We start from the raw sequence: 24742 nt of genomic DNA, 5'->3' as shown, positions 1-24742 counted from the left end.
ATACATATAATACAACTGGGTAGGGTAGAGTAGGGCTCTGGATGAAGATAAGAGGGGCTATATTATTTGCAGCCTGTCATTCCCCTCCCTTCCTGGCTTGGCCCATCCATCTGTAAAGGACTGTGAAGAACAGAGTGAGGAATTACTTTTTTGTTAGGGACCAAGGACTGCTCCTCACAAGGGCTCCCCCTCCACAGCATTCAAGCAAACCTTGCAACTCACTCACTGCAACTTCCCCCCTGGGAGAAGTGGCAGTACCACATTCTAAAATCCAAGGCTATCTTGGGGTCATGCACACATGTATGCATGCACCCCTGCCAAGCTGGCAACGCCACGTCGGACAATACCACGTCAGCATTCACTACAGTGCAGTTTGGTGGAGGAGGAGGAGGAGTGAATCAGGCAGAGTTTCAATGTCCCTTTTTCTCTGGCAGATCTCACTGATGATTGGCTCTCATTCAAGTGAGAGTGAAAAAACCCTTCTCTTTCCCTGGAAGAAATTCACAATATTTAATGCCAATCATTGTGTGAGTTTTGTGGCAGATTGGCAAAGGAAGCATTAAGACAAAAGCCAATTTATCTTTTTTCTGCTGAGAGGATCATTAATACAGTGCCTTTCTCATTGGGGATAATGGTGCGTAATGGGGGCAGTGAGGGAGGGAGAGAGGGAGACAGGGAAAGGGGTTGAATGACTGCCTTAACCCCCCTTCTTCCCTTTAATTTTGATCGGGCTAGATATTGCTGTTCAGTCTGTTGCAATACCCAAATCCATTGACCGGGCATCCATTAATCTCATTCATGAGAGGGGGGGGGCTGTTTAGTTTGTTGGATGAGTTTCTACATTTCATCCAAAAATGTACGAGACCATTCATTCATTCCTTTATAGAAAAAGGGGAGCCCCTGTTGTCGCGCTCGCCGTGGGGCTATCGTCTTCGCGGCTTCGCTACTTTGCCGCAAACTATGTTGAGAGAGAGAGAGAGAGAGAGGGAGATTTTCGAGGGCCTGATTACTAATAATGCCTTTTCTAGTGGAGGAGGATTGATTCACTGTAGCGATGATGATGTTGTTGCCAATCAGAGGTATTACGAGCTGCTGCCAGATTCCTTCCGGTGTAGGCCAATTTTGGCCCGGAGCGGGGCCATGTCATGCGCTACGGGGTTGCTGATTCCCGGCTACTGACCTTTATTTTGGCACCATCTCCAACGTCTTCCTCGCAGATCGGAGCTCGAATGGCTCCCGCGTTTCTATTTCCATCCCCCCGATGCGAGTCATTATAACTGTATTCGTGGTGAGCATTGGAGAGCGCCGCTGGTTGTGTGAAGGCGAAGAAGCATTCCGTCGCACTGCCAGCGCACCGCATCTTTGTCATCACGTACACCGATTGCTGGCCTGGTTGCGCGCCTTCCTTGTTGTTGGTCTTGCTTCGTTGGATGTGCTGGGTGTTGTGATGTTTCTTTGCAGCGGTATTCGATTGGAGGAGGTGCAGTGGTTTCTTTGTCATGATATGCAAGGATGTTCATTCTCCAGCTTGCCTGCTTCAGCCCGTTGACTCTCGTAATTCTCCCGCTGATTTGTCTTTCCGCTACATTCCCAGCATCATCGATTTCTCGCAGTGGTGGTGGTTTCGTTTCTTTCCCTCGTGTAGTCCTGATTGCGCAAATTATCTTTTAGCCTTCTTGCAGCAATCGCATTGGTGGAAGTGGTTTTGGTTAACTGCATGGGTGGATTAGCTGCGGTCTCGTTTGCACAATGTTGAGAGTGAGGGAAGTAGTTGGACAACAGCGGTGTAGATATCCGTAGCCCTTCGCTGTAATCTAGCCAGGAGTCCTTCAGAAGCTTACGGGAAGTGGAGACCTCCGTTTGCTGAGATTTGCGAAATGACATCATGGTTGAGAGATCTGCTACCGAGGAAAGAGCCAATGGCGGATTCCCATTCGCACATCGTGGTGAAACGGAAGAATCTCATGTCTCTTTTCAGAGAAGATGATCGGGCTGATGCGGAGTCTCGAGGTCTTTCGTATGACTTAAAAGATGCATTGATAAAGAAAGATGACAGTGCTGATGCCAAAGTAGCTCAATCTCTCTTTGAGCCAGAGAGCAAATTAGGATTGCTCGTCCAAGTCTTCCACTTGTGGGCTTGTGGAAGTCAGGCCTCGTCACCTCATTCTATCATCAAGAAAGGTGAGGATTTCTCACGAGATTGCTACCAGGATGCGGAGTTCTCTACTCTTGTTGTGCGCCATGGCGACTGTCTTTCAGAAATATCAAGACTAGTTGGAATTCCAATGGAGGTATTGCAGCGTGTCAATAGCATTGCGAATATCGAGCATCTGAAGGTAGCACCCCATGAACGCTTTTTTCTCTCTTTGTATGGTAATGTATTAATTTTTACATGGTTTTTATCACTTCGATTCCGTTCCCTTACTGCATTCGTACTCAGCTTGTTTTGAACTCATTCTTTCAAGTTTCCTGTTTTTGAGATTTTAGCTACGACGTGTGCTTCTCTCGTCTCTCTGCTATCGCCAACGCTCTCCTCTGCCCCGCTCTACTTTGTTTGATTTTCATTTTTTACGAGCGAAGTCTGTATTCTCTTGCCTACCTGCTCCAGTTTCTTTGATATCGTTTCTATATTGCTCTCGCTGAAAATGTTTGAGGGTTAACCCTTTCTTTCTCGACTGGTGACATTTCTACTACGAGGTGCTTCTTACTTGAGTTTGGTGGTACTTAAACCGACTCTTTTGTGTTTAGTGGTTTCACTGGGCTTAGTCCAACTTCGGGATAGAAGCGGAGTTAAACAACTGTAACCTTGTGAGTGAAGAACACTTTAACCTCCAAACGCTTGATCTTCACGGGCAATGTGAGTGAATGCGAGCTTTTGAGTTTGTGCACGGTGCGCATGTACTCTTCACAACCCATTTCGTGTACCCAACTCTGTTACGATGTCCCAGAGACTGTCTATTAGTACCTTGTGTTAAGGAATAACCTTGAGCCCTGATAAACATTGAATCCCTCTGAAGCTCACTTTGAATTCGTCTTCAGTCGAGAACTGATGAATGGGCACTATACTTTAGCTGCAAGGTTTTCAAGGGTCACGATCCCGCATCAATTTTCCCCAAAGGTTCTCCGTCCTAGTTGAAGATAATGATATACTCAGTGGGGTGAAGACTATTGCTTTCCTTCGTGCCCCTCTACCTAGTTCCTCTGCCATTCACTGTAACTTACAGTGGGTCTACTTGAACTAAGCAAAATGACTGCCGAAGGAGAGGACTATGTGAAGATATACAGCGTGGTTGTGAATGGTAATGGTCAATGGGAAATGTTCTTTCGGATTTCGATCCAGGGTCCTAGACGGGTTCACGGATAAAAGCATGTAATCATGTATGGTCATCTACACTACACATAAGTTGAACCGCATCCGTAACCTAAACTCACTTATATTAGGCAATTATTTACAGGATTAAGAGTCTTCATGGCCAGCTTATTCTGAGGACTTATGCTTTGCATGATGTCACTACAATGTCACCCATCTCATTTTTTTTGTCTGGCGTTGTTTGGATCATAGATTTTTCTCGTCATTCTGATGATCAACGCTAGTGGCGGTTGCGCTGTCTAGGTTTAGAATGCGGGACGTTTACGAGCTTCTTTTAGTTGTCTCCTTATAATCATCATTTCTGAAGACTTGCTTCCAGTGTTTAGGGAAATAACGAGCAACACATGTTTGCAGCCTGGGCAGAATTTGCGCATTCCAAGGAAGGTCGTGGCATCTAAACATAAACGCTTCTGTGAGTTATACTGAATCCTTACTACAGAATTCGTCTCGATCGATTCATAGAAACTAATCAGTGATCGGGTGATCGGAGACTTGAAGGTTGAAAGTGCATAGCTAATCATGATGGTCCAATCCTTGAATCTGTGGGTTTTTCTCGAAGGTAAGCATGACATAAAATCTAATGTTTTGGTCTGTACAGGGGACGACAAAACGAAGGGAGAGAAGCGGGTTATTGCCAATTGGGGGGATACATTATGGAGTCTAGCAGATGAGCATCATGTTAGTGCTGACGACATCCGCCGGTCAAACAACTTACCTCCGGTACTGGACTCCATTGTATTACTCGGCTTTGTATTTCTATTGTTTATGGTTCATCATTTTTCGGGTTTATCCCAACTATAGTGTGTCAACTGACATGTGGCATCCTCTTATTCTTGGCAGGGATCAAGTCACTTGTACGTCGGGCAGGAACTTATAATCCCTTCTCCTGCACAACCAGCTTGCATGACGCTGTCTCAAGGGCCTCCCTTGCGATATTTGCTGCGCAAAGAAAATCTAGAAACTATTCCAGCTTTGAAACCAATTGTTCAAAATAAAATTGTAGAATCAATGTTGCCGAAATGGGAACCAGAGCCATTTGGTCTACCTTGTCACGGTGGCTGGCTTAGCTCCTTCTATGGATGGAAAGGTAGGTATACCTTGTCTCATCGAGTAGATGATTCAATTTCTTGTGAACTACTGCCGTCGAGTTTTCATTTCATACGTAGCAAGTGTCCTCTGCTCCACAGGATTGCTCTGAGTAACACTCATAAACTCAGTTTATAATCGCAATGAATCTTTCGCCTCCGAGTTTTAGGTTACTTGTTAATCTGATTTGCAGCTTATCAGAGGGATCTCACAAACTTGATATCCTGTGAGAGTGGTATATCCACTGACGACTCGCTGACATTTCAATATGTGGGATGTTGTACAGATGGGCGTTGGTACTTTCACAATGGCATTGATATCGCTGTTGAACGTGGTACCGAAGTGATTGCATCAACTAGTGGCAAGGTAGCGTTCGTTTTTTCACAACTTCCTATTTCATAAGTATTCAAATGAGCCTTATGATCTCTGAAAATGTCTTACTTCACGATGTGCTCCTGTTTTCAATTATTGATACGGAAGGCTGACATCCGTGCCTTGTTTGGATGTAGGTCACATGGTCTGGATGGAAAGGAGGATATGGGAAAACGGTGTGCATGGACCACGGCAATGGATTCGTCACACTATACGCACACTGCGACAACTTGCATGTGCAACCGGGTCAATTTGTACGCAAGGGGCAAGTCATAGCCCTCTCCGGCAACACTGGCCATTCAACAGGGCCTCATCTTCACTTTGAGATCCAGAAAGACGGTCGGACAGTGGATCCATTGGCATATCTTCCACCTCTTTAATCAAGACCAATTTTTCCTAGCAAACCTCTGGTTGCTAACACAAGCACACCATTAACCTTAGTGACTCAGAAACACCGGATGAGGAACGCCCAAATGGTTTTGAAGGGCCGCAAGAGGTCCGAAAGAACACGAGTTTCACACTTAACGTAAGTAGGGATTTGCATGATCAGGGGGTCAATCAGGTTCAGTTGACCCACATATTGTCAGAGTAGTGGAATTGTTTCCTTGTATAAACGAGGAGTGTATTTGCTGTAAACTTTCAAAACAGAAAAAAAGGTCCAAAACTGAATTATATGAAACAAGGGCAATTGAGCTGCCAGCACACTTGTTACAATGTGAATATTTAGCGATGAGTTTGTATTTGTATTTCTTGTTACTTTCATGTACCATTCATCCTTCTATTTCATATCAACTTCAGCTTTTGTGTTACGAAGATGGTTTTTCACAAACACTGTGGTGACTCAGATCTAACACGAACGACTGCCGAAATTGTATTAGTGGCGTATGATGAATTGAAGAAACATCATTTTACGTCACAAGCTATCGTGAACTTCGGAATTCTAGAGCATCACGGAACTTGACGTTAAAGAGCGAGTACACCAAAAAAATAAAAAAATAAAAAATGCTACTACTGTAGCCAATGAGATTGCCTAAATGCTGAAAGAGACTGTTCTTTATCATTTGAATACTTGATATATACAAGTTATACTGGTTTATACCTACATTCATTCGGTTAATATGTAAAGTTCAACAATATACATTAATTGTTAAACTCGTTAACAATTGTTAATTGTTAATTGTAACAAGTTTTTTTTTTTTTTTTTTTTTTTTTTTTCAATTGTTGTTTGGGGGGCATTCAATATGTTTATAAACACTTTCTTAACAATGTACTCACCTAAGAACAAATGTCCTTTATCAAATTATTAAAAAAAAAAAAAAAAAAAAAAAAAGTAAAACAAACATTCAAACAAAAGCGATTCTTGTTTCTTTCTCTTCTTACTTGCAAACACAGAGTAAATAAAGTTTGATCTTACTAGTCCGATATAAGAAATTATTTGTAAAAATTGTATGATGCTATTCAAGAATTATTAAAATTACTAAAGATGGTCAATTACATCAAAGAGGTTCTTTATGTATACATGTGTTAAATTAATAACAATGGTGATAAAATTGAAAAATAAAACTCAAAACACATTCTTCCGGATTTAAATTTGCCTTTTTCACTCCAAACTGTATTTTAGCTACACGCTTGGTTTTAGTTATCTCTTAATTACAGTTTAAACATAATAAGCCAAAAAGAAGAAGAAGAAGAATAAGATCATGTGATTATATTTGTTCAAAGAAGACTTGTTGAAGATGTTGACTTGAAAAATTACTCCTGATTTATTTTTATAAATTGGGTAAGAATATAATAAAATTAATCATAATTACTTGCATGATAAAAAAAAAAAAATACATCATAAACAACTTTGTTTATAACCAAAATTAACTTCATTAACACTATTTATTTCTTAAAATTTTTTATTTTGTTATTTTGTTTTATTTTATTTTTTGAAATGCTTTATATATAAGAGACTACTAATTATAAATAACATACAATGTTTGTCTACAAGAGATTACTAATTATGAATTAGTAATCAATATCCTGATGCGCACCTCTGTTGTTGCCATTGCCTTAGACAGTACATGCTCAAAATTCCTCTTAAAAGAAAATTATTATATTTTCAATATTTTCTTTTCAGCACTTTCTAATCCACCAAACAACATTGATTTATGCTAAATCAATTGCATGATGTTGAACCTTCCTTCTCAAATATCCACAAAGCTAGACCCTCCCAAGAATTAATTGCTACTTTATCCTCAATGCCCAACTCAAAAAACTCCTCTGCAATTAGGCAGAACATAATAGAGAAAGACAACAATATATACATATATATATATATATATATGTGTGTGTGTGTGTGTGTGTATACATATATTGTCCGATTGTATTAATAATTGGAGAAACACAAATTAAACAAAATTGAGAGCACGATATAAGCATAAGGCAAGCTGTGCACCAACCTTCTCCCCCTCCAAAACCAAGCTCTTTATTAAGTACCGACTTGATATGTTCCACTATCATTCATTACTGCAATGTAGATAAATTTCTGTCTTCCCATTGAATGTATCACACACAAGTTATTTTTACAAATAAATGCCTATTAATACCTCTTTTTCTTAATTGATAACTTCAGTAGTAGAGCAAGGGTCCCCAATGCTCAGATCTTCTGCTTGTTACACACATACACACAGATATATATATATATATATATATATACATATTTATATTATGAATGAATGAATGGATGGATGAATGGAAGAATCAGCTAAAATAGTTAAGTGGCCCATTTAATTGTGGGTCCTTCAATGCGCGGTCATGATGTATCTGCAAGCAGCAAGGAACAGGCTCCATCAAGTTGTCAACAATACATTCACCAACCTGAAGGAGCAGTATTCAATTTGTTCAGTATTAAAAAATAGTATTTAATTAGTATTGAACTCTACCTAGATTGGATGTTGTTTGAGCAGGAGGTCATGAAGTAAAACACAAGCTTAATATTAATTCGAAATAATCCCAATGAGCTTGAAGGGCTATACTCTCAAGTGACACTGTTGTGTGTGGAACTTGGAGCCCAACAACTCACATGAGTTTCGCTGTTGATTAAAAGCCTCCTACAAAACTTTTTCTTAATTTTCTCTCTCTCTCTCTCTCTCTCTCTCTCTATATATATATATATATATATATATATATGTGCTTATTGCCACTTTGTTCCTTGGCTTTGTTTGATTCCAATTGATAAAAAGCTTTCATAAATTTAATAATACATAGATATGTGTGTATTATGATTAATATGTTATTAAATATTTTTAAGTTCTTAATAATTTTTTTATTACAAAATTTGTTAAAATGATAAAAAAATAAATTATATAGCATATGGTTTTCTTAGAATATAAGTAAAAATTAGTATCAATCAATAAGAAGTTAATACTCAAAGATAGTGTTTTTAAAAGCTTCTAATTTTGGTCATCATAAATCTCTTCTTGTTGCAACACATTATCTTAATCAATATCTATGCTACATTTATTTTTTATAGAAGTGATAACATTTTTTGTATTATTTCATGATTTATTGTAATCATGTACAAAGATGATTCCAATTTTTTCATCTTTCACCATAAAAAATATATATTAAATTTTTCTATAGCTGTTATGTTTTGAAAAATTTCATTGTTATTTTAAAAATTTCTCCTTGCTTTGGAATTTAAAGCTTTTAATTTATATTTTTCAAATAATTAATTTTTGATTAAGTATGTACATTTTAAATTTAGTAATAATGTTAGTAAAATGATTTTTTGTTCAAATTAAAGATTTAAAAACCTAACATAATAACATTAAAAAGTACTTTGACCAATTTGTATTTATTTATCTCATTCAATTCTTTATTTTTTAAACCAAATAATTAAATTCAAATTATTTTTTATAAGTATAATTAATACTGAAAGTGTTGAAAAACAATTAGAACTTACGTGATACAAGTTAAGCCTATGTTTCCTAGGAAGAAGATAATGTAACTCTAACCATATTTACAGGCCTTTTACTTAGCACCTTTGTATTAAATGAGTTACAAAAGGTGGAAAATTTTTCTACAAGCTGAATTATTTGTTTTTTAATTTTTTAATTTTAGAAGATTCAATTTGCATATTTTCAATCTTCAACAAAAAAATTCTATTTTATTGAGTTGAATGAATCATTGTGTCAAACTGGTTGCACATTTTTGCAATATTAGACATTGGTTTTATTATACTTCTAAAACATTAAGTAACTTGAATATCTTTTACCTATGTTGGTTCCTTGTATTTTGCTCCACCAACAACAATAACGTACCATTAAAAAAACATATAGATAAAAAATAGTGAGCATAGCTTTACAACTTTTGCATAAATATGGTAACATTTTTTTTGTTATCAAAATTAGTATCTTATCATCTTTTTTTCCTGTTATTATTATTGATCATTGTTGACTAGAATTTGTGACAGTTAGACAGTGGTATTTTGCTCCACTTTTTTATAGTCTCCATGTTCTTGAGGTGTATAAAAATATATATATATATATATATATATATATGTATATATATATATTTTATAAAATATGCCACATAATATTAATACTTTATTAATAATACTCTTATGTTTGAAAAAAGCATTTTTGTTTTTATATTTTTAAAATATTGATAATTTATTATTATTATTATTACTATTATGGTAAATTACATTAATTTATATATTATATGTGCCCAAACTATTAGTTGATTTAAAAAAAGAAAAGTGCTAAAACACCATTGGTTTTAATTTCACAATTTCAAATGCTAAAAAATTTAATGGAAATGAGATATATATCTTATGATCAAGAAGAATGCCATTATTTTCATATTTATCCACAATCATATGATTATTGTTTAATATTATTTTATCTACTTCATATTCTTATATCTCTAATGTTATCAAAAAAATTAGGTGATTTGTAACTATTATCTTTAAAGTTTTTATTTTTTTTTATAAGTGTGTTTGTACATATACAATAACCACATCATATCACCAAATAATGTGCTACAATTGTAGTAGAAAGTTTTATTTGTGTAAATTTTAACTTAATGAAAATATACATGTAGTATATAAGGTAGAAATCTTAATGTCACTTTGCATTATTAGATTGGTTGAAGAAAAAGAAAGTTTTTATTCATTTAATTATTAATTTATAATGCAAAAAAAAGATAAAAAAATAAAAAAAAACAATAATAAGAACAACAAATTTACTCTAATGATAAAGATAAGAAAATATTATTCTATTCCATTAATATAGTGCATGTGAATTAAACTAATTATTTTTTATATTATATATATATATATATATATATATATATATATATATATATAATTTATTATGAAGTTTTATGATTTTTTTCTATATGTTCTTATAATTTTTTTTTAAAAATAAATTTTTTGTTATGTTTTTAGAACTATTTTTTAACCTTTAAATATAATAAAATATTTTAGAAAATATCCAAAATAAATATGTAATAATCTAAGATTAAAAAAAATATAGTTTAGATTCTATTTAGAAAATGGACATTTAAGTAATTAAAGATAATATTTTTATTATTAACATTAAAAATATTAAAATGACACACCTATTTACTAAATTCATCAATCCTATTGTGAAATAAAAGGGGGTTGGAATAAAAGCTAGGAATAGGGGTAGAGGGAGCAGAGACGGGGATTGGGATGAAGAAGGTTGCGAATAAAAGAAATTTATGCTGAAAATAAGGGAGGTTGAGCTGAGGACCATGATTGCAATGATGATTTTAAAAGATGATCTATTTTTCTAAGGATGATTATGATAGGATGGATTAATTTAATAAATAAGTGGATCATTTTAATATTTTTAAAAATAAAAAATAATTAAAATATTTTTTTAAAAATATAAATTTAGATAATATAATTAAATGATATTTTTATTTTATAATTCTAATCTTATTTTTGATTTCTAAATGTATCTCAATTTCCTACTCTATGTGATTTTTATGTAATACATAAGAATGAATATGAATTAATAGAATTCAACCATCTTGTATTTCTTCTTAAAATCTTGTTACAATTTTACTTACCTCTATATATATATATATATATATATATATCTAATACTATTTAACGGTATCAATTTTTTGAGAATCAAATTCTAAAAAATAAATAAAAGTATTAGTGTCTAAGAAGTTGATAAAATGATAAGTTGCAAAATAAAAATTTATTTTACAAGTTGAGAGGCAAAAAGTACAAAAAGACATACCAACTAGAAGGTCAAATCTTACATAGAAGAATTGGAGATTAGGAAAATCAAATTAAAAAAAGCTTAAATTTCAAGTACAGCTAAAAAGATTACATAATAATAGAACAAATTATTAATTAATTAAATCTAAGTAGTAATATTTGAAATTTATATTATTTTATATATATGTAATAAATAAGATATTAGTCTTATCAAATTTTACTTTGTATTATTCTATTTTTTTTAATTTGTAATAAATTTAATATTAACTTATATTTAAACATTTTATTGTGACAAAATTTATGTTAGAATTTTTAGAATCTATATCTATTATATAAGATAGCTTGGATATAATACAAAGAAACAAAGAATTTTTTAATTGGTCATGAAGAAGAAAACATAAAAAATAAAAAATAAAAAAAATGAAACATAGAACATAAAAACAAAAAAATATGGAAACATGAAAACCAGGGAGTATGAATGAACAAAAGAATAGATAGATGTGCCATAGATTGATGTACCCAATGGCATGGATTTTTACTAATAATATATAATATTACTTGTTTTTTTCTTATATGCATTATGAAGACATGTTTTTATTTTTGAAAAATTAATATTATATAAAAAATTAATTTTAAATTTTATATGATTTTTTAATACCTATAAGTTATATAATATATATATATATATATATATATTTAGATTAATATTATAATGTTTTTAATACTATTGTAATAAAAAAATTAAAGTTCACTTCAAATTTTATACTAAATTATATTTTTACACATAAATTAAATTATATATATATATATATATATATATATTTATATAGAGAAAAAGAGAGTTATTAAATTAATTTTATACATTCTAATTTTCTTAAATCTACACTTCTTTAGCCATATTATGATTAATTCAATCCAATGATACTTCCCTCTATGTAATGTGCTCATGACTATGACTTAATGTAGATGAGTGAAATAAATATTCCTTGAAATGTGTCCATTCCTTTATTTCAATCTTTGTGAGTGTAAAGGAAATCCTCTTGAGAGTGCTTAAGGCTCTCCTTCACTTGAGACTCTTTTCATGACTCTTCTTAAAGACTATGTGAAATTTTACATCTATAGCTGCTATAGTGAATCATATAATTTGAGTTCTTGTCATGGATTGTAATAGTAGAATAGATCTTTAAGTATAAATTTAGTATTGTATTTATGTAAAAATATATATATATATATATATATATATATATATATATTTTAAATAATTATATATGTATAATATAAATATAATTGAGTGCAATTTTTTTAATAAGACTAGAGACACATTATAAAATATTTATTCAGAAGTTGCCTTGTTTCTTTGACTAACTTAAATAACATGCACTTTTGTGGAGTATAAGATATAGTTTTTTCCACCTTTTTTGTGTGGAGGATTGAAAAAAAAACAAATGATATTGTTTATTAGACACACATTAATTTGTCTCATTTGGGCAAAACCTTTTGATACATATAATTACTTTTTACAGATTTTGATATAAGAATAATTGAAGATCTTTATTTCAAATGCTACTTCTACCCAAATATGAATACCTTATATTGAGTGATTTTTTCTAAAGTATTCAACACTTTGCCTTTTCTCAAGGCTATGCAATTGTAAAAATGCAATCAATTGATAATGCTCAAGTTTGGTTGAAGTGCAATTGTAGTGATCAATATGTTGATAAGACAACAACCAAGGAAAGTCACTAATATACATGTCTTTATAATTGACTATTTGATTTGTATGCTAAGAAGTTTGAATCTCATCTTTGATATCTTTTTGTTCAAAATTCTATTCACAATCATCCATCTTCTTCAAACATATTATTATACAATATTGCAAGATGCTTGTTACTTGAGATCCAACAAATAATGCAACAACTTGTTCTTGTAAGGACCAAGCTTGTAGTAGTTTTAACTACTATTTCACAATAAGAGTATAGGATTATAGCAACATCTTCAAACATTTATAATCAATGTAGAGTCATGCGAAGTTAGTTGCAATAAGAATGTACATTTGTTGCAAATATTTGGGATGAAATAAAAGAATTAAATTTTTAATATAATTATTATTGTAATAAAAATAATACCATCACTTGATTATTCTTTGTTCATCTTCTTTTAGTGGAACTTATATAAAATTATTCTTATGTTATCTTGCTAGATTTTACATATAAGAAAAATAAATTTCAAATATCACTTCTTAATATTATAGATGTGACTTTTTTGAATTCTAATTTTTCATCATGTTTTGTATTTTTGAAAGATAAAAAAGAAGTCAACTATATTTAGAAATTAAAAAAATTAAGTTATTCTTTGATAATAGAGTGATACTACTTACATTAAGGAATGATAGGAAATTGATAATTACATTTGTAATATAAAAAAATCCTATGTCAATTAATATTTTTTATATTTTATATAATAATAAAAATATTCTTATTAATTGCACGTAAAGGCTTTCTACAAATGAGTGGAAAAAATTCATGTAATGTTGGAATTAGATCATGGTTAGTCATATAATTGATCTTTTTGAATCCAATTGATCTTTTTGAATCCAATTGATAAAAACATAAGCATGACTATGCCAAGTTTTTCATTGTTATTAGTTACATAATAACAACTTGGTTGCCTTCAAAGAAAAGATTTATTATTGCTTGGTTCTTTTTGTGCTTATATTTTAGAAATATTAATGCATCAAGGATAGAAAGGAGCTATGTTGCTATGAAGAAGTTGCTTCAAGTATCTATAATGTACTTTTATGATATTTGGCTTCAGCTTATAACATTTGTAGAGCATAAGAAAAACAAAGCTTTAAGCAAAAATTAGAAATGAAAGAATTTAAATTTAGATTGATTTAAGTAGATACTTCTATGACCAAGTAGTATTTCATGAAAACATCTATTATGTGGACATCTTGTAATCAATGGTTTTCTACAATTATTTAATTTCCATCCACATTGGCATCTTGACCCTCTTCTATCTTTGCCAATTTCTTCTAGTTGTGCCATCTAACAAAAAGTTCTAGTAATAGAAACACTATTGAATGAATTGGGTGATGTATATCATATATTGGAACCTAGTCAACAAGCAAAGAGACAATCAATCTTATTAGGATTGATTTCTAAGCAATATTGTGCTTCAAACAAGCCTAATTGCTAACATACTAAGAAATATCTTCTTAGTGCATTGAATTGCAATTAATCACAATCCTCTATAAAAAGAGATACCTCTTTATTTAAAGTTGTGGAGGAGCAACAAAGGCAATGTAAGACATGGACTAAGATAGTTATGATATTAGAACATATTCTATACCACCATATCTATTTTAATTGATGTTGTGTATTAGAATTTATAGACACAAATAAAATTAAGTGAATTAAGGTTGTTGATATTTGTTACTTAAAAATTCTTCTCTATCTTTGAAGATCATATTTGTAAAGATATCTATTAAGATCAAAAATAATTAAAGGCTTATTAATTTAATATAAATTATCCAATGTAAAGAAAGAATGAGATTTTTTCAAGAAGCAACAATTGATGCAATATCATACTTGATTATTTCATTGTTGTTGATAAAATGCTTCGTATTGCTATCATTTTACTCCACCAAGTTGGAAGTAATTCACTGACAATACTAAGGATAAAGAACATACTACAATAAGATCTAGATGCTTTGCTTTTTGTTGAATGTTAAACATTTCTAGTATTAGAACACTTCTACTTTTTATACTTGATCTAATTGAAACTTTGGTGCAAAAAAATAAGATTCTAGAATATCCAAATTGTTCAACTTGAGAGAGTTTTTCAACATCCAGTGATATGAAGAGGATATGGAAGTCATCAATTAGATAAATGGTTTATTTTATAACTCTTTATGGTGTGCAAAATTTTAACCTTTTTTTATGAGTTGAAATTGAATCAATTTCTGATACATTTAACAACTATTGTACTTTAATGTAATTATTTATGAAGAATTTTTGCATGGAAAATTATGGTTAGCTTAGTTTTTGCATCAACTTTGTATAGTTGAGATCATTGAATCTTCTCCAAGGCTAAATGAAAGGTCAGAGTTCATATATTGAAATGCCAAATTACAACTTTGTAATACAATTCCCAACTTACATCTACTTATAAAGTTGGAAGACATTGATTGATATTATTATTGACATGGATGGTACAATTTCATGGTTAGTTAAAATCCATGATAAGATAAACCTTAAGAAGTACTTTATAGATTGAAATAAGCATAGTTTGATTGCATGTAGCAGTTAACTTGACACAATTACTTGAATTTTGTTGTTTCATAATGAAAGTATGTAAAAATTTATTTTTAGTAATTAAACCTATGATATCAGTGCCATGGCTATCAAAGAATATAGATGTATATGCTACACTTCACAAACAGATTACATGTTTATATATTTGTTGTTGGAAGAATCAAAAGTTTGTATAGGTTTAGATTTATAAAGCTTGATGTAGCATTTTTGTAAGAGATTGTTCAATTTATCAACATAATGTGGTTTTTATTTTTCTTCAATAATAAATTCTATTTTTTGAGTCATTCAAAGCACTCTTTGGAAAAAATCTACCAAAATAAGATTGAATTTAATAATATATTTTCAGAGTTTTGTGAAGTGGGAGTGATTGAAAATTAGCTGGTATACAAACTACTTGGAACAAAGTAATTCCTTCATGTTAGAAATTCTTGACTTAAGTAAAAGAAGTGCCTCACAAGTTGCTTCTAAAGTTCTAATGAGGATTACTTGATTCAAAGTTAAAAACTATTGAACGTCCAAGAAATGCAATATATGCCAAACTTGCTATGATACCAGCCTATGGACATGGGAAGAGGTGAACAACAATCATTGGTTGTCAAATATATGATGAAAATGATGAATCTTAGAACCTCACATCTTTGTACAATAGTAGAAAATTATTGAATGTAGCAACAATAAGAACTTCAAGATCTCACTTTAGTCTTTATAACTATTAATACAATATAATGTAATTTACTCTCTACTTACAAATGAAGGAATTTCTTGCTAAAGAGATACAATATTTGAAGGCCTGCAAGTTTTGACCAAGGATGATAGATTATTACACAATAATCCTACAATTGAACCACTAGCTCATGGCAAACCTATCATATCCTATGAGTAAGAAGCACCATCAACCATATATGGTGCAATTAAAAGAGCTAACAAATTGGAACAATAATATTAGCGAGATAAATTTTTTTTGGACAAAGTAATGTGTCTAGCAAAATGACCACTATTACAAAAGTTTATAAGGCTAGAGGCGATATTGATGTGTTTAGAACAATCACAAGCACTCAATGCTCGAATTTAACATCTCAATGAAATATTTGGTAGGATACTAAATGTGGTAGGCATTATAATCATAATATAATTGTTCACCTATTGGAATGCCTGAATGGCAATAAGAATTGCTAAAGCCTCTTTCTTAATGTTTTAGCAAAAACATCAAATATTTTGTTTCTTCCTTCCCTCTCTAAAAAGCACCATTCAAAAGATTAGAAGTGACTACAATGAAGAAAGCTACACACATCCTATATTGAATGACAAACTTAGCAACAATCCTTACTCATCTTTCTTATACTTCTTGAGGAGAGCCTTGGACATAAAGGATGGAGCTATCCTTTGCACTCATGAAGAGAATCTCAAGCAAAAGAAATGAGTAGACACATTCAAAGGATGATGATCTAGCTTATCTTCATTGAGTCATAGTCATAAGCACATTACATGAGATAAAGTGACATTGGATTGAATTAATCATAACATGGCCAAGAAGGTGTGGCTTTAACAAAATTGGAATATGGCTTTAAAAACTTCTTATATATATAAATATTTCTTTATTATAATAATATAAATATTACTAGATATAAAATTGGCCAAAAACTAAATCCAAAAATTAGAAAAATAATATGCTTAATACAACATATCTTTATTGTATATGTACAATTAAAAATAAATAAATCAATACATTTCAATTCTAAATTGAATACATAAACATTGTCTCTCTTTTTAATCCTTCTATTCTTTTGTAATAATGTGTTATAACTTAATTCTAATATATAGTTATTTTCTATTTACTTATTGTTTTAGTCTTCAAAAGAATTTTTTAAATAACTAATAAGTAACAATCTTTACTAAATGCCATCTTCTTTGTTTGATTCCTAAAAAAATGTGTGTCACTGCTATCTAAACTTTGATGGTAGTACATAATATGTGTCTTAGTTAAAACACTATGATTGAATTACATGTTAGTGATTCAGAGGCCAAAATATTCATATATATATATATATATATATATATGTATCAGAATGTTGGATTCAACTCTAAAGCACATTCTCTTGATAATAGAAAATATACACAAAAAACACAAGCTGTCACAAAATGAAAATTAGGTTTTGCACCTACACAACAATTACCAATCCTCTTAAGTTGTAAAAGAATGTACCTACATCACTGCTCTCGCCCACATGTCATGGTCCATCTTTCTCCCATCTCTCTTTCTGTCGAGAAGTACTAATTCCAACACGTCAAGGAAATTAGAATAAGACATTGAACTCTCCGAGTTCCAGTTTGCTTGGGAGGTGAGTGGGAAATCGATCAGATTCCACGGAGCAAAGTGCGACGTCTGGTTATACACATTCATGGGCACCTTGTCCAACTCGATAGAAACCCAAAAAAAAAAAAAAAAAAAAAAAAAAAACTACTGATCACTGACATGAGTAGGAACCTTGAGGGAGTGGTTCATAGAATTTTCAGATTCATCATGGTTCGCTGTGACGTAAGTGCACAATTGTTTTCGTCGACAGACTTGCCACACAAATTCGTGCAATGAGAAGCAGCATGACCTCATACAAACGATCGAACTGAGGCATTACCCTACAAACTCACATTAAGTGCACCCAAGCAAAAAAAGGATGGGATATATTTTACCACATCCTCAAGAAGGGTGAAGTTATTACCTTGAAATTCAGTATGCACGAATCAGATGCGAATGGTGTCTTCACAATGAACGGTTTAGTGATAGTGATAAGTCATGGTAAACATTCAGTACGATAACCATAATTTGTTTAATTTTCGGAAATGAAAAAAGAAGGATTAAATTCGTCATAACAGACCAAGGAGCCCCTACAGTAGCACAAAGAACATATGTAAAGTATGCAACCTTGGGACATTTCCTGCTAAACCCAAACAGCCGAATTTAGGACCACCCCTGTTGCTGGTCACATAATCATAGCAATATAATTACGCAACATAAAAACTCAACGAAAATATCCATAAAAGCTTCCCCTGCAACAATACTCTCTAAAATCTGAAGTTAACAGCTCATGATCTTGGAAACCTTGTTACAAGTCAACATATGAGGGACAAGAATTACGTATTTGATTCTTGAGTCACTGGAACTTGATCGAAGGGGCGCAAACCGCTGCAGGGCCGTAGTGCCATCCTACTAGACATGAATTAACCATGCTACATGCTACAAAGGTGCCGTCCAACATCCTAAAGCTGGCTAAAACCTTGAGGTAGAGCACTGCAATCCCGAAGTGTAACACCTATCACTACCGATCCCAACCTGAAGGGCGTCGTCTTTGTCTAGCCTTCTCCCTGTAAAAGAATTCGGAACGTAAGTCGAAAGACAAAATTCACATAACTAAGTCAGAGACATGAATTCGTGAACATCATGCAAATTCATAATTATTCCGTGCTTATATTCCAACGAAAATATTTCGACAGAAGAGTACTCGATGAAAAGGTGCTGGATAGTACTCAACTATGACTTATAACTCACAGCAAAGACATCATACAGAAACAACCATGATACTGTACCTAAACATATGACGTTATGATGGACGTCGGTTGTAATCGAGAACACATTCAAAAGAATTAAATATACTTATCATAGACGCTACATACCAAGACAACCAAGAATGCGTCCAAAGCTTGCATAAATTACTAAAATATAAAATTTATGTACATACCTATCAGGCTGATGACTGGGTATCTGGTCTTCATAGTTGCTCACGTCCCGAGATATCTCTGCGTTATTTGTAGCCTGATCCCGGTCTCTGCCCCACCTAGACCTCTCCCTTTCTTTTCCTCCATCTCCCCTATTCCCTGCTCTCTCACCCCCTGCAGTACCAGCAACAGTTGGAGCAGATCCTGCGTTCAATGTTTCCCTAGAATAAGGACTGTTTGAAGAAGAAGGAATCCCACCCGTGGATCCAGCTGAACTTGAAACTTGCCTCCCAACTGTTTCCCCGCCTTGGAAATCTCCTAATGTATGGGCTGAAGAGCTTCCTGATGTGAAGCCGGACCCAGATTGAGTCCCAAAACCAATACCTGCAACAGTAAAGTCAGTATGATTGACGGATCTTAAGGACGAAGTATTAAACTCGTGAACAACATCTGGGATAAATAGAAAGAAAAACCGGAAGAGGTTAATTATTTAATTAGACGCCACTTAAATGAATAACCTCCAAAGGCAGCTCTTAATGCAGATATTTAAAATGCACTGAGGCTATCACAACATTCAAGTGCTGTTTTCCATCTTGAAGACAAAATAGTTTCCAGTGGCTCTGAGCTGGAAGCAGCTATACGGATTCACAAGGTAAAAATCAGCACTAACAGGCAGCCATCATAGAATTGAGTCCCTAAGTGAATAGCGTAAATAGGGAGGTCACAAGCTGAACCCTGTAAAATCAAAAATTCGAGATATGAGCATTAAGACCCTCAAATCGCAACTAACAAAGAAAACCTACCAGCAGATACAAAGTTTCCGCGACCCTTCCCGTTGACACTTGGTGGGGCACCGTAAACACGCCCTTGTGGAGTGTTGGCTTGAGGTGGGGTGTAGCCTACAGAGTTGGGTGTATTAGCTGCAACGAAATTACTCTTAAATCGAGCCATCATCCCTTGTCTCAGAGAATCTACAGCACTGCCTCGTGAGGGAATATCTTCTTTCTTGTACTGAACTTTGGGTGTTTTCTCTTGAGGTACACTAGGCGCTGCATTTGCAGCATCAGCACTATAACCAATTCCTAAGCCAAAGTCTACACCTCGAACATTCCGACCTCCACCTCGTCCACCTTTCCCCTGCCCTCCACCACGCCCTCTCCCTTTCCCTGTGCGTGCAAAACCCAAATTAGCGCAAATACCAAGAAAATTCTACATTGGGTCCATGAAAAGGATAGTCCAGAACATGCTGCACATCAAAAACCCTGATGCATTATACGATGAGGTTCAAGAGTTACCTCCACCACCACCACCACCACCACCACCACCGCCTCCTCCCCCACCCTTACGCCGTCCTTCTCGTTGAGCACGGTAACGACCATCCTAAGAAGCAGTAAAATAGAAAAACAAGCAAAAAATAATTAGGTGAAAAATAGAAAGAGCTTATATAAAGATCATAAATAGATATAGTAAAACACGAAGTCTAAAAGCACGGGTACAATTTCAAGATGTTTAAGTCCAGAAATACTGTAAACACCAAAAACAAAGGATATTTCGCCCTTCTGTGGACAAAACCCGCAGAATACAATCAAACCTCATGCGGGTAATGAGACCTGTCTGAAGTTCTTGATTAAGTGCAATTCAACCTGGCGTTTGATCTGAAATGCAAAGCAGTCTATGTTCAACAAAGTCAGAATAGAATGTAACAAACCTTCATAGCAAGGTCCATCAGCTCCGTGGGAACATTTTGTCCTGCAGCTATGAGACTATTCACAAGCTCACCAGCAAACCGGGCTTCTTTTCCTGTCACAAGTGTATGAGCCACCCCATCTTTGTCACCAGCTCTTCCTGTGCGTCCAATCCGATGCACATGACTGTCCATATCTCTAGCAATATCAACGTTCACAACCGTTTTGATGGACTTAATGTCTAAGCCGCGGGCCGCTACGTCAGTTGCTACAAGAATATGATAAATCCCATTTTTAAATTTCTGCAAGACTTCCATTCTTGTAGCTTGATCCTTGTCTCCATGAAGAGCAGCGACTTTAAATCCTGCCTCTGAAATCTTTCCCTCTAGCTCTTCCACTCTTAACTTAGTGGACGCAAATACCAAAACATCTCCATCATCTACAAAGGGTTGCAGCCTGTCGAGCAACCAAGGAGTTTTCTCGGCGTCGGAAGGCAGAACAGTGACGACCTGAAATTGAGGTTCCAAATTACAAAAAGATGAGTGTGATCTGTGTACATGTTTGTGCGTGTGTGTGTGTACACAACACACGCACGCATGGACTCGCGCACTAGGAAATCTGGGTGAACATCATGGATAAGTCTAACATAATGATCAAGTATACCCATCAGATACTAAAAAATACGGAATATAAACAAAGCAGGTACTTAATAAATAGCAGGTATGACTTAAAGATGTGACATTTGAAAGAACTACTGACCTGAGTGATATCTTCATTTGCACTACCAATTTCACCAACAGTGACCCTGATTGGATCTGTCAAAATCTCACGAGCAAGACGCTCCACTCGCTTCGGCATTGTAGCAGAAAATAGTAACGTCTGGCGGTCAGGTCTGATCTGACCGACAATAGATCGAATCTGAGGTTCAAAACCTAAATCGAACATGCGATCGGCCTCATCGAGAACGAGATATGTTGCCCGATGCATTGACAACGCTTTCATCTTAATCATGTCTATCAAGCGTCCAGGAGTAGCAACCACGACCTCGCATCCAGCCTTCAGTTCTTTAAATTGCTCAAACTTTGACATCCCACCATAGACTCCGGAAATTCTGATACCATGTACCTTGGCGAATTTCTTAGCCTCCGAGTAGATTTGTTGTGCAAGCTCACGTGTTGGTGCACAAATAACACCAATTGGACCTTCGCCCTTGCCAAGCTCTGGTTGATCCATAATATGTACCATCATAGGCAGAACAAAGGCTGCTGTCTTTCCTGATCCTGTCTTAGCAATTCCTATCAAATCTCGACCCGACAAAACTATTGGACAAGACTGACATTGGATTGGAGTAGGTCTTTCGTAACCCTGTTTTGATATTGCACCCATCAGGGAGGCGTCGAAGCCTAGGTCTTCAAACGTCTTGACAGGTCTAGAAACGTCAAATCCTGATACTCTGATAGCTAGTGAATTGCGATAGGCAGCAACTTCCTCTTCAGTCATACCTGCATCCAGGGAAATATTTCAGAAACAAGAAAAGGGAAAACTGAACAGCTGTTTCCAGCGAAAGTTTGTGGATCTATATCCTGAAAATTCTACTGACAAGCCATGTCTAAACGTTCAAGTTACATTGTAAAATCTTGTAAATGCACAAGATATGACATTGAAAACAACTTACCTGAAATTGAATCTGACTCTTCATAGAAATCCTTAGAAAACTTTTCATAATCAACGTCATTGTGGTCTAGAGGAGCAAGAGCTTCAATTTTCTTTTTCTCCAAAGTCACAATCGCATTGTCATCAGAGTCGTACTCAATCTGTCCATTATCGACTGCCTTCGCAGCAGCATAAACTTCCTCATCAGTATCATAACCAGCATGCAAGGCTTCAGCAGCCAATGAAAGTCCTGCATCCCGTCGAGCCTTGAGAAAACTCTCCATTGGATCATCCTCATCGTCCTCCAGTTCTTCAACTATAGGTCTGGGCTTCACGGGTGCTTTCTTTACCTACAGAATTCAGACTAAGATCTCATAAATTCTCTTTGCTTCTGAGCAGATTGGGAAATCAGACATCTACAATTCATTCACCACAACAGTGTACTTCAAAGTAAGTTACTACACTGACAACTTGTATAATATTTAAACGACTAATCAATAATTTAAGCAATGAAATACAATTATCAATTAGAATAAACCAAGTGTACCATAATTGAAGATCATCGATTTTAAATAGCGAATGGTTCAAAGACTCAGAAATTTATTACCAAATTGACACAGTGAAACCATATGGAGTGATACAACGGATAAAACTCAGATGAAGAATAACAAGTAAACACGGTTTGACCTAAACCTTTGCTGTCGTTCGCATCATAGATGGTCAATGCCAGAGTCAGAATAGCAATTACGACTTGGTCAAGTATGCACCATAAACTCTGGTCTGCTAGTAGATGAAGTAACACTGGGACCCAGACAAATGGTCATGAAAAATTTTGGATAGAAATCCATTGCTATGAACGTGAATCAAACTCCAAAGGAAGCACAAGTTAGAAAATCTAACCTCCTCGTGAATGCCTTCCATAAATGCATCAAGTGGATCGACTTCATCGTCGTTGTCAGGCACTGCGCCACTCCCCGCATTATTATTTTCGTCCTCATCATCGTCATCATAGCCGCTCCCAAACCATGACTCATCCTTCTTTCCCTTCTCCTTGCTCAACGATCCACTCACACCTTGACTGCTTCTCGAGTCCTTGGATTGAACCCTGTTCCTAAAATTCTCGGATTCGCGCCCATCGTCCTCTGAGCCAATATTATCCAAATCATGATCCTCAACATACTCAGATCGCCTGTTCCGCGGAGAAGGCAAATACAGACGCGGCTTGGCAGGTTGCGCCTCGAAGTCGTAGTTCGTCTTTTTGTTTATTCCGAAACCCTCAAATCCAAACCTTCGCTTCGACATTTTTTTTTTTTCAATTTCTGAGCAGATTTTCCAAATTCTTAGCAGCTGAAAACCTCGTGATGAAATGAATTTTCTCAGACTGAAATCTTAACATCCATCGTCTATCCCAACCTTACTACGACAAAAAACCTATTCACATGGATTCAACTCAGTATTTCGCTGATGCCTAACACTTACCCTAGAACCTCTGCATCGTCACTGAAATCTCAACACTTGACTGCCAAGGTACAAACACATTCAGGTTCATGCAGTTCACTGAACAGTTAAATTAAGACAAGAGAAGTAGGTTTTCACTCCAACACATACCTCGTTATTCGAAACCCTAAGTTCAGACCACGATGCGAAAGCTCCACTAGATTTGCAAACCCCGCTGTCGAGAAGCCTCATATGACGACCAGCTGAGAATCTGACCTCCTCATGTCACGGACTGTCATCCGTCGTCAGCGAGCATACAACACTTGGGCTGTGAAAACACTGTCACCAGCTACTCTAGGTGGATCAGCAACACCCATAACCAAGGCCGTGCTTACACGCACGCAAGCGCGCACACACACCCCAGAGTTCTTCACTGCCTACGCACACAAGGAACGTCGCCGACGTCCAACAGATCGACGGAAAAATCTCCTACGTTGAGATTGCAGCATATTCTGACGACGAGAACGACGACGAATGACGAACAGGAACGAAAAAGCTGTAGTTCCCGTTAGCGAAAAAAAGTCAGGGTATGATTTTCAATAAAAATCTCCCACCTAAACTTTTTTTTATTACATAATCACTCCAACAAAACCTTGCATCTTGAAATTTCATTGCAAGTTTCAAAAGAAAATTGAAAATTAAGCAGTGAGCTCAAAATCTCATTTATTTGAAGTCTCAAGTTAAGGTTTAAGTAATGATTTTTCATAATTAATTTCCAAAGATAACTGTACATGCTGCATGTTTGTTTATCTATTTACTTCATATTTGTAAATTGATTGGATTATTTTTGGGGTGTAATCATAAA

At 34.5% G+C, this 24742-nt stretch overlaps 2 protein-coding genes across 2 annotated transcripts; one reads left to right on the top strand and one right to left on the bottom strand.

Moving 5' to 3' along the window:
* Positions 1-1190: 1190 nt before the first annotated feature.
* Positions 1191-5548, top strand: LOC112277931 (uncharacterized). The gene is made up of 6 exons (XM_024510842.3): positions 1191-2336; positions 3725-3782; positions 3969-4090; positions 4211-4457; positions 4743-4822; positions 4966-5548. The coding sequence occupies exons 1-6, from the start codon at positions 1878-1880 to the stop codon at positions 5206-5208; spliced, it is 1209 nt and encodes a 402-aa protein (XP_024366610.1). The 5' UTR covers positions 1191-1877; the 3' UTR covers positions 5209-5548.
* Positions 5549-18362: 12814 nt separating this feature from the next.
* Positions 18363-24269, bottom strand: LOC112288885 (DEAD-box ATP-dependent RNA helicase 24). The gene is made up of 9 exons (XM_073534942.2): positions 24049-24269; positions 23341-23759; positions 22463-22790; positions 21547-22289; positions 20811-21296; positions 20398-20482; positions 19906-20268; positions 19126-19486; positions 18363-18751 (listed from the first exon to the last, which is right to left on the bottom strand). The coding sequence occupies exons 2-9, from the start codon at positions 23740-23742 to the stop codon at positions 18706-18708; spliced, it is 2814 nt and encodes a 937-aa protein (XP_073391043.1). The 5' UTR covers positions 23743-23759; positions 24049-24269; the 3' UTR covers positions 18363-18705.
* Positions 24270-24742: the final 473 nt, after the last annotated feature.

Source organism: Physcomitrium patens, chromosome 1 (genome assembly GCF_059467195.1).
Source record: "Physcomitrium patens ecotype Gransden chromosome 1, ASM5946719v1, whole genome shotgun sequence".
NCBI classification, from domain to species: Eukaryota; Viridiplantae; Streptophyta; class Bryopsida; order Funariales; family Funariaceae; genus Physcomitrium; species Physcomitrium patens.
The sequence above is the reverse complement of the archived record's forward strand: the minus strand, read 5'-3'. Positions and strand labels throughout refer to the sequence as shown.